Source organism: Silurus aristotelis (genome assembly GCF_946808225.1).
Source record: "Silurus aristotelis genome assembly, chromosome: 16".
NCBI classification, from domain to species: Eukaryota; Metazoa; Chordata; class Actinopteri; order Siluriformes; family Siluridae; genus Silurus; species Silurus aristotelis.
The window spans coordinates 635,311-647,415 of record NC_139589.1 but is presented as its reverse complement, the minus strand read 5'-3'; the positions used below and the strand labels follow the sequence as shown (position 1 = coordinate 647,415).

The following is a 12,105-nucleotide window of genomic DNA, read 5'->3' as shown; positions in this document are numbered from 1 at the left end:
TGCTAATGCGAGTGTGAGTGAGAGCACGTTCAAATGCACGTAAGAGCGTGTCACTAATCCTCTAATCATTTAGAGCACTTTCCTGTCACCTGACTGGCAGTAGGACCCAGGGGAGATGGCATGATGTCGTCCGAGTGCTACAGATTGCAGCAAAATAAATAAAACCATTTCAACATTTCAAATCAGAAACGTTTCCCGAATGCATTATCATCTTCATCCTCATCAGTGACCCACTTTTATTTTCACTTTGTACAGAGTGAGATGGCAAATGAATCCCACAGGGGAGCCTGAGCACACGGCCTGGAGAAGAAACAAGGACCTCCTCCTTCTGCCACCCATACCGTCTAACCTCCCTTCCCCCACCATTCCTCCCTGCTCCCTCTTCCCCACAATCCCTCCCTCTTTCCCCCAGCCATCTTACTGATCCTTCTTCCCTCTCCCCCACCCTTTTGTTCCCCTCCCCCCTACTCCAAAGCTCCCTCTTCCTCTTCCCCACTTCTGCATCCTTCTTCCCCCTCCCCTCTTTCCTGTCTCCTCCCCCCACCTTTCTTCCTCACCCCCTTTCTCCTCCTCCCCCTTTTCTTCCACCTCTCATCCTCTTTTTCTCTCCCTCCTCACCACAAGTGTGCAATACTTTATTCACATTCTCAAACTTTGTGTTTATTAGCATATAATCTGTATCCTAGCAACACGGCATTTGATGTCCTTTTCCTTATTCTTCGTTGTTTTCCATGTACAGCGAGGCGTCACAGCACCGCCACGCAACTGAGCTCTTTATACTTTCCTTAAATAATCAGCAGCTTCAGATTTGAAGACCAGTGACCTTGGATCATTCAAACGTTGAAAACTTAAACTTAACTAAATTTGAAGCACGACTCAATATGATTCTCCTGAACTTAACAGTCATGTCAGAGGTGATCATTTCTGTGCCTCGGACATCGGGGTGTAACACCACCAGGCACGTCGACTGGTTTATCAACGTTAAGAGGAGATGAAGATCTACAGAATTTCCTCCTGCTCTCACTGCAGACCCTCACCTGAACTACTGAATTACTCCCTGCATAAACACACCACTCAGCACCAAAACATCTCTCTCACACACACACACACAGCTCCACTTTAAATCACAGGTCAGTTCAGCAGCAGGGTCACGGTCAGAGCAGGAGAGAGAGAGAGAGAGAGAGAGAGAGAGAGAGAGAGAGAGAGAGAGAGAGAGAGAGAGAGAGAGAGAGAGAGAGAGAGAGAGAGAGAGAGAGAGAGAGAGAGAGAGAGAGAGAGAGAGAGAGAGAGAGAGAGAGAGAGAGAGAGAGAGAGAGAGAGAGAGAGAGAGAGAGAGAGAGAGAGAGAATTCTCAGCACTCTTTCCTGATTCTAAATTCGCTCAAAAACGTGTTGAACTATAAAAAAATAAAATAAAAAAATCATCAAGAAACAACTTCATCAAGCGAATCTGAACATTAAAAACATTTTATATGCTGAAAGAAAAGAGTAGAAAGAATAATAAGAAAAGTAGACAAAAAAAGGAGGCTGGAAGAAAGGAAAAGAGGAAGGAAGGATGATAAGTAGAAGAAAAGTAGTAAAAAAAAAAAAAAAAAAAAAGAAAGGAAGGGGGGGGAGAAGGAGGTAGAGGGGGAGTGAACTAGGGCTGCAACAACTAATCGATTATTATTGATAATAAAATGATTTGTCAAACGAATGGCGTTATTGATTAGCTGGGCTGAGAACACACACCCGCTTGTGAAATGGCGGAGAGTATGTGTGGAAGTACCACAATGACGCACGTGAAAAGAAAACACACTGGTGTGAGGGATGAAGGTGGAACATCAGCATGATGAGTAAAAACTCTATAATCCTCATCACGTGTAAATGTTGCAGTTTAATGAAGTGTTATTGTGTAAACTGTGTGTAACGTCAGTAAAGTCGCACTGGATCTGTTCTGCCGTGACTCGCGAGCGTCAGGTCACGTGATCAGTTCGCTCGCGACATGGTGATGATTCAATTAAACCGCTGTGAACAAACACAATCTAAAATCAGCAGCAGTAAACGATCACGTTTATACTCACGTGTGTTTTCAGCAAATGTTTTTTCCTTTTATTAAATTAAGTTTGTTTACTTGCTGCGTTTCTTTTATATCATTCGTCTACAACAGTAACGGATCTGTTTTCAAACGCGACTTACTGCGACTTTACTACGTTCAAATGCTTGTTTTCAATGTTTGTTCATCATCATCCGATTAATAAATTATCTAAATAATCGCTGGTTGCAGCCCTGGTGCAGAGGTGACAGAGAAAAAGAAACAGAATTCACTGGTGGAGACGCAGAGTTTAGAAACATCAGGTACATCACACATCTGGAATGATATAAAAAAATTGTGTGGGTGTCAGAGCGAGGAGGAAACATCATAATCGTCTGCACACACAGGTCGTGTTCGGTGGTCAGAGCGGACAGTGTGAACGTTTGATTCTCCTCAGAGCCGTGTGAAGATTAAAGCCTGCTGCAGTGTGAACCTTCAGACCAGCACAAAGAGAAACACAGTCCAGACGTCATATAAATCTCAAAACACTAACATCTCTACAGAGGAGATACGGCTGTGTGAATACAGATGTGCATGCCTGTGTTCAGTAATAAGTAACATTTTGAATGCTGTGTAAATGTGTGTGTGCAGTGTAAGAGAAATAAAAACACACCTCAGTTAAATAATAATAATAATAATAATAATAAAAATAATAATAATAATAATAAAAGGAAGTGTGTACCTGGTAAGGGTGTACTCCCTGAGTCCTGAGTGCAGGTTCATGGCAGAAAATGTACCTATACAACCTCTCAACCGCTTGTCCCGGCCGATTTTCCAAGTGACAAACAGTGGGCTATGGAGGAGAACAGCGAGAAAAACAATTAACCCATAACACACACACACACACACACACACACACACACACACACAGTGTAAACACAGCATCAGCATCAGTCTCTCCCCCCTCCCACATCCCCCACCATCTCCCTCCCTCCCTCTTTACCCCTCCCTATATCCCCTTTACCCCTCCCTCCCTCTATCCTCTTTACCCCCTCCCTATATCCCCTTTACCCCTCCCTCTATCCTCTTTACCCCCTCCCTATATCCCCTTTACCCCTCCCTCCCTCTATCCTCTTTACCCCCTCCCTCTATCCCCTTTACCCCTCCCTCCCTCCCTCTATCCTCTTTACCCCTTCTCTATATCCCCTTTACCCCTCCCTCCCTCTATCCTCTTTACCCCTTCCCTATATCCCCTTTACCCCTCTCTCTTTACCCCCCCCCCCTCTTTCCATAGAGCACTAAAACTGGAGACTCCTTCCCCAAACATTAAATCTCTGAACAGGGAAAAAGAAAAAAAAATTTATATATATATATATATATCACATTAATAGCACACTTTTATAAAAAATTTCATGTGTCTTTAAAAAATTAGGTGTGTGTGTGTGTGTAAATGGGCTGTTGCAATAGAAATGATGACTCATCAGAACAAACACTGACATAAATAGAAAATAAAAGACCCGTGTGAAAGAGCTGCTCTGGCAGGTTAGAAATGATTTGAGTACGTTTTTATTACTGATGATTCGGCATTACAAAAAAACTATATAAATATAAAAAAATAAATAAATAAAAAAGCGCGAGTGGCGTTCGGTCCCCCGGCGTGTTACGGAGATGTGGATACAGCTGACTACATGAGTTTTAAGCATGAATGATCAAACGGAGCAGAAATCTGTTTCAGTAGCAGGGACAGGCCTGACTGAGGAGAACAGTGTGTCCTTACCAAGGAGACACACACACACACACACACACACACACACACACACACACACACACACACACACACACACACACACAATACCTAAACAGACCAAAAGACTTTCTCTTCTGACTTTAAAGTCACATTTTCACTATTGCAGGTGTGAAGAGAGTAAAGGGGTTCATACCCACTAGTGTGGTCAGGAGCTGCTTACTAGTTAGAGATGATCCCAAAAAGGGTTTAAAGGCTCAAAGCAGATTCTCATCACCACCAGTAACATTATTTGTAGGAGGTTTAGACGTGTTCCTTTGCTCTTTTTCAATTTAATTTAGAAAATCTTCATAAAATGACACCACTAATAAAGAGCTGGCTGATATATTTAAAGGCAGGTGAGATGAAGGTGGGGGGGGGGGGGTGTTAATCATCAGTTAATTAAACAACTACAATTAAACAAAGAAAATTATGCAACTGTCAATCATTTGAAGTTTTTATATTGATTAGATCATTTAGTGTTTTACTGTATACGTCAACAGTTTAAATATTCACACACAGATTAGTAATGGTAGTGTTGAGATCGGACATCCTCGACAACTTGATGTTCCTAATGAAGCGTGTCTCAGGTTCACTCGAGGAGATTAGTCATGTAGAGATTTAAAAAAAAAAAAAAAAAAAAAAAAAAACACATCTATGCTCTTTTAAAGATCAGAAAACAACAGCGCTCCATTCGGATGTCTGATCTGAGCAGATCGGACCGAAAGCAAGCACGTGTTAGTAGCTTCTGTCTTCACTCTCGTCCTGTCCTTTATACATATATAAATCAAACACTGGCGGCGCAAAATACAAGAAAAGGTGTAATGTTACAGCGTGAATTTCAAAGGAATTTAACACAAATTTCGTCTAGCCGACAGACGTCTGAGTATCCTGCGATCTTTACACCGGGATGAGGAACAGACCGAGCGCAAGAAATGATTAATAACACAAACTGGAGGCAGTCTGATTTCGTTTATTGCACAGCCAATAGGGTCGCGATACACTTAGCCCCGCCCACTCTAAGTAATGCTTAATACGGAGGATGGCAGTTGTACCCAGATGTATTGATGAACATGACGGGAAATTATGCAGTGATTAGAGGTCAGTCGATTAATCAGTGCCGATAGTTGATCACTGGAACTATCCGCTATCTGCAAAAATCTAAACTGATTGTGGACCGGAAGCCGGAAAAACTATCAGAGAGTGGCCTCTAGAAGCACATAATGATCCAGATTTACTGGTTTTGTACTGAGATGATTAGAGATAAACTCCAGCAGCTGTGCAGTGACCGACGCTGACTCAGAGCACTCGGAATTTCATCAGGCTTTTGCTTTGACCCCTAAATCCCGGAACAGAGGAACACATCACATGGATCAAGAGATTAACAGGCACGATCACGCTCATCTCTCATCTTAAAATCCGAGAGATGACACACAACGTCCAGGGAAAAATAAAAACCCTGTTTATTGACATGTCTCTATGAATCACTTCTGGGAATCATCCTGGTGAATTTGGGTTTCAGATTTTTTTCCCACTCTCTCATTTAGCTTTCAAACCAGGATCAGGGATTGGCAGATGAGGAATGACATCATCGCTTAGATGATATAAAATAGAGATGGTTAAAGACTTGGCAACTGGTGCATCGCTTTCACACAACACCCGCCCTTCATGCTAACTTTATGCTAGAGCTGAAATAAAGAACTACTGCAGGGGGCAGATGTTTCTCTGATAAATCCCACAGATATGGAACAACCTTCAGGACTCAGACACAGTCTCAGTGTTGAAGTCAAGGCTAAATACATTTATTTAGTGGAGTCTTTAATCTGTAGATGTTTCTGTGGTAAAGGAGCAGATCTGGAGGGATCATCAGGTTTCTTGATGGTGGTGTGGTGGGTCGTCTCTTATCCCAGAGATCCTCATGTCTGTACCAAGTATCAGTGACCACTGTTCCTGCTCCACTCCTCGTATCCACTCAATTCGTCCTGGTCTGCCTCTGGATGATGTTCTCTTTGACTGGAGGCGACTCTGTGCAGCTGGAGATGTTTCTCATCAACGCCTTGGGTGGTTCTATGAAATTCTGGAGTAAGAACAGGAGCTTTGAGGATGGATTGGACTGTAGTTAATATCAACAGTCTGCTACACTGACTCAGGACTACAGTTTGCTCTGATCTCCATCACTGCACCACAACATCATTTATCTGTAATAAATGGACATTCGGTGGCACCCAGATGAGGATGAAGTTCCCTCTTGAGTCTGGTTCCTCTCAAGGTTTCTTCCTTCTGCATCTCAGGGAGTTTTTCCTTCACCACAGTCTCCACCGACTCGTTCATCAGAGACAAACTTACACTTATAAAGAACATAATTTTTATCTCCACATTATCTGTGTAAAGCTGCTCTGAGACGATGTTCATTGTTTAAAGCGCAACACAAATAAACATGAATTGCTTTGATAACACACTCGATCTCAGAAAGAAATTTGGTGTGATGTCTAAAGGATCGAGAAGAAAAACAGATCCATGGCTGTTGAAGCTTCAGCTCTTCGCTTGGAGCTCGTAGATTATAAATAGAGCACTAATTCAAGAAATCCCTCTGCATCTAAACCAATCAAATGACCTGCTCTCGGCCAATGGCTCTGCGCTTCCTGTCTCCTGTTTAAGGAGTGTGTGTGTGAGTGTGTGTGTCTACGATCTGAAATTCGTGCGTAAAGACTCGTACGAACGACCGCCTTTCCTCAGATTCACTTCCAGTTCATACTCATGCGGAAGAACAGAGAAACTCGGAAACACACGTTCTAAAGGTTTCACATTTCACCACATTCCAAAAGTTCATCCAGCTGACCTGAGAACTTCTATCACGTGTTCACAGACACGTGACCAAAGATCAATACATCACGGTGAAAATCTGAGATGGAGGCAGGAGGCGAATCATAACGGATCGTTTTATACAACAGAGGGCGGAGTGTGACGGCATATCTGTATCTGCAGCAGGTTTCTGAAGAACCTGAGCGTTTAGTGCAAATCTGCAGAAACGTGTGCGTATCGAGCTCGATATGCGGACGTGTGTGTTTTCGTGGTTAGATGTGTGAGAACAGGGGTGATGTAAACACTCTGAATCGCTGACTGAAGCACTTTGTTTTCTTTCACGTCAGAACAATAAAACAGCTTCATGACTGCAGACTCCATCATCTCCTCTTCATCTGGGGTTCATTCAGAGCCATGAAAGTGTCCTCTAGCACACAGAGCAGGCTGAATAGTGACCTGCACAGGATGGGGCATCTCATGCACAGACAGGATGATAACAGCTCGGAGAAATAAAAATCATTTTGAAATCATCCGAATATTTAATCTAGGGTTGGAGCTATACAACAAGAAATATCATATTGCGATACTTTGATGGAACATGATATCCGAAACAATGTACACTCACTTTAAGATCAAAAATCAACAGAATAATAAATTCTAATATTCTAAATATAAACCGTAATATCGTTTATATGTGTATATAATGTTTACACCAAAATATATTCAAGATAAAAATCACCTCAATAAAAACTCAAACAGCCGCATTATACCTTCCTAAACGATCAATTAAACCATTTATAAACACAATTACAAATAAATAAATAAATAAATAAATAAATAAATAAATAAATAAATAAAGGTGCTGAAAGACTAAACTTTATTATTTTTTATTGTACTGTGTAAATTCGGTCAATTTATTCTATAAAAATAAACTATTTACTACCACTGTGAACAGTTTGTTTACAAAAACAAACATTTTTCGCATCTGAAGCAGCAGTTCATCACCGAATAAATCATCAAGTGTTAATTGGCAACGAAAAAAGGATACGACTGATTAAAAAGCCAGAAGGGTTTTTTTTTACATTTAATATAGAAAAGTGTTTTTTATTTATTTATTTATTTATTTTTTTTTTACAATTATGTAGAACGTCTTTAAAGACCCCCAGAACGTGTTCCAGCATGACGATGCCCCTGTGCACAAAGCCAGCAGCATGAAGATCTCCTTTACATGGGGATGGATGATGTGGAAGATCTCCTGCTATAGAGCTCTAAACCTCCTCACCTTCTCATCTACATCAGTACTAATCTTTACTAATGCCCTTGTGTCTGAATGAGTCTCCACAGACTGCAGTGGAACATCTCCCCAGAAGAGTGGAGCTCATTAGAACAGCAAGTGTGGATTAATGTGGACTGAGATGTCCAAAAAAACAGTAATCTTATGCTGGGGTGTCCACAAACTTTTGGTTATATTGTGTAAAGCTTACTAATGCAATCCTACACACACACACACACACACACACACACGCACAGCAACAGTGTGTAAAATAAACAAACTGGCGTTTGTGTGTGAAACAGCTGGGATTCGCTCACACATTTATTAAATAATTAAAAACATAAATAATGATTCATGTCGCATCTCAAAAAAAAAAAAAAAAAAAAAAGAACAGTTTAATGACCTCATGATTTAAAAAAAACTACAACTTCCAAGAGAATCCCAGTCTACAGAAGTTGTTCAGAGTCTAGGCTCCGCCCACACCTGTTTATTACCTGTATAAATATTTATTAATGAACGAGCAGCTCCGCGTTACCGATTTAATATCACGTGAAAAAGAAAAAAAACACGGTGTACAGCGCCGGTGCATTTATCGTCCTCCTACGTGAACAAAACATTTATTGTTCCTACGCTGTGCTCGTTACGTTTGTGAAAGATCACGTGTTTCATTTTTAATGTTGGTCATTAAATTCATAAATATATAAAAAGGTAAAGAAACAAGCAAAAAACGGAAAAAAGTTATTTAAATAAAACTAAAATAATTTATATCTTTTTAATACGATATATAATATAATAGCAAAGTATCAAAAAATACAAGCACCAAAATAAACAAGCAATAAACAAGTAAATATAGATTATAAATACAAGACCATTTAAAATTAAGTAAATAAATAACTAAATTTTTAAAACTTAAAAAAGTTAAATAAATAAACAAATAAATAATTGCTCTAATTAATTACAAGAGTTTAAACAGAAAATAAATTATTTAAAACATTAAACATTGAGAAAATCAGATAAAATCAAAATCGTTTGAAATGAAAAGGTCTGTAATTGGATTTGGTTTTGCGTGATGGACGTGACAGGATGGAGGTTATCACGATGATCAGCTTGTTTCTGGGTAACTGAACTGATGTGCAGAAGATTTCATGTCTAATTTCACATAACTTATTTTTAAGCAACAAATGAGAAATTAAATTAAATATACAGAAAAGTTCAGTTTGAAAAGGATTTTAAAAGTAACACTTTGTATCTCTCATTAAAGGTCAATGTGTTACATGTGTACAGCTGTTCAGTCAAACATCTGTATCAGGTCCAATAAATTAGTGTTTTCACTGAACTGAAAGGTTTTCACTTATCTCAATATTATCAAATCATAAATGAGCGGAACTGCAGCCACTTTGACTGTAATGCGGCATTTACTTGAACATGGTTTTTTTTTGGCCGTTGACAGGAAAAAGTCAGTCCGTCTCTAAAAAAAGAAGAGACGATACAACGACTAAAACACCTGTAATATCAGTGACCTCAAATCAGAGACATGAACCTGCTCCTGCTTTTTCCCAACCCCCCCCCCCTTTTTTTTTGCCTCCGCTCATCTATAAAACATGACCAGAGATGCCCAGATTAGTGCTAAAGTTAACATCCCCATAGAGACTTTCTTACAGGCTTTTTTAAATGTGTTGACTGACCAAACAAATAACAAATAAATACTAAATTCGCCACATATTAAAACACCCTTTTTTTTCCCTCCATGCCAAAAATGGCATTTTTAAACGGAACAATTTAGACAAATCTGTGGTGTAAGGTGGTTTATTCTGCAATTGAGGAGTTGTGGTATTGTATGAGGAAGTCTGGTGTGTCAGAGAAGTGTGTGAGGGTGGTGCAGGACATGTATAAGGACAGTGTGACAGCAGTGAAGTGTGCAGTAGGAACGACAGACTGGTTTGAGGTGGAGGTGGAACTGCATCAAGGATCGACTCTGAGCCCTTTCCTGTTTGCAGTAGTGATGGACAAGTTAAAGGGTGAGGTCAGACAGGAGTCTCCATGGACTATGATGTTTGTGGATTAGTGATTAGAGATAGAAGAGTATCTGCAGGAGTGAAAGGGAAAGTTTATAGGACTGTGGTGAGACCTGAGATGTTGTGTGGAGACAGGAGGTGGAGCTGGAGGTAGCAGATCTGAAGATGTTGAGATGTTCATTGGGATTGACGACAATTGACAGGATTAGAAACGAGTTTATTAGTGGGACGGGACATGGGGTATATCAGTAGGAGAATGCTGAGGATGGAGCCACCAGGAAGGAAGAAAAGAGTAAGACCAAGGAGTTGGTTTGAAAGAGGCAGATGTAGAGGACAGGGGGGTATGGAGACGGATGATCTGCTGTGGAGACCCCTAATGGGAAAAGCCGAAAAAAGAAGAACAAATAATTCACTACGTGTCTGTTTCCATGGTAACAATAGCGTTGTCATGGAGACTTGTGCACCAGACACTTTGTGGAAAGACTCGTAATACGCGCGTGACGTGACCGTTAACAGCAGCGACCCCCCAACCCTTTTTTGCAACACGTGTGTTTTCCACACAAGACGATTTTTCCACCGACTGGGGATTGTGGGTAACGTATATATCATATGATTAATAATATAATCCAATTATTACATTTACATTACAATTATTACATATATAATGAAACATAACTCACTTCAGTATAATGCACAGTGGAAGCTTCATTTATTGACTAAGAGTGAAACAGGTGCAGGAAATTGACACGTGGAAATTATCTTGTTTTTTTTATAAAATACCCTGCAGACCCTGCATTATTATTATAATTGTACTTTACCAGATTGCGGGTTCGGTAAAAACACTTTGGCTATAATAAAGCATTTTTTCTGATCAAAGTTCTGATTTATTAAAATTAAAACCCAGGCTGAAAGCAGGTGATATGATGCTAAAACCAACATATCTTCAATAACCGTGATTGTGGTATCGTACGAACGGTTGAGAACCCCGATACGATATTTTACACCAAAAAGCCCTGACTTACGATATTCAGCATAAAACAGAACAAAAGTGTTTATTTTTAAAAAGAGAACTAAAAAAATGCCAGATGAAGGAGTGATTACATGCGAGAAAGAAAGAAAGAAAGAAAGAAAGAAAGAAAGAAAGAAAGAAAGAAAGAAAGAAAGAAAGAAAGAAAGAAAGAAAGGCTAAGCTAATAATTCTGGTCAAAGCAAGTTCACGCTAAAACATGGACTACATTAAATATGTTTTGTTGTTTTTTATCACAAGAGTTAATTTTAACATTTAAGTCAATAAACAGTAAATTTCCAGCCTGAAATCTCGACTTTAAACTTCACATTTCTTTTATTAAAAAAACCCAAACCCCCTCAACAACTCGGGCTTTGTTAGCGGCTTAGCACACGGATGCTAACTAGCCGAACTAGCAGAACTAGCCGAGCTAGCCGTGTGGCTAAATCATAACTTCCGATTAAAAAAAGATCAATAAACGATACAAACATGTAATAAAGGCAATAAATGTGAGTTAAATTGTTAATATATACACCAAAAACCCTTAATTGCATTTATTTCGCGAAACAATAATGTTAAAAAAAATAAAAAAAATCCAACCAGCAGTAATTAAAAAAGGGTTGAACATAAATACAAAAAAAACATTTGATTTAGAAATTAAATTCGAAATAATTCAGTGCCCCTATCATTAATTTAATTCACAATTAAATCTATTATAAGATAAAAATAATGTACAATATATAAATCAGTTAGTAAATCAACAGAAAGCGCTCGGTTAAAGATAATAAACAGATTAAACATTTATATTAATAATACAAAACAAATATGCGGTAAGAAATTTGTACGAATTAAATGAGTTTAATTAGAAGAGTTCGTGTTTAAAAGTGATTAAAGATCTGAATAAATGAGTGTATTGGTGTTAATAAGGAAAAGACTCGCATGTGGAGGAGAGAAGAAAGAAAGAAAAGAACCGTGTGTGTGTGTGTGTGTGTGTGTGTGTGAGAGAGTAGTAGAGTAGTGTTTATTTCACACACACACACACACACACACACACACACACACTAAAAGTTTATCCTGATGTTGGATTATAAAGTAAACCCGAGTGTGTGAGTGTAAGAGGAAGAGGATCATTAGTTGTGGGATTTGAAGAGGAAAAAAAGAACAAAAAGGAGAAATTGAATGAAATTACTATCAAACATCATATTTAAATATT

The 12,105-nt window shown here is 39.2% G+C and overlaps 1 protein-coding gene across 1 annotated transcript in view; it reads right to left on the bottom strand.

The window, feature by feature from the left end:
* ammecr1 (AMMECR nuclear protein 1) overlaps positions 1-12,105 on the bottom strand; it is a 31,337-nt gene that overhangs the window by 18,525 nt on the left and 707 nt on the right. Inside the window, exon 2 of the mRNA XM_083564407.1 lies at positions 2,756-2,866. Coding sequence (XP_083420533.1) covers positions 2,756-2,866 — 111 coding nt within the window. The remainder of the gene's footprint in view (positions 1-2,755; positions 2,867-12,105) is intronic.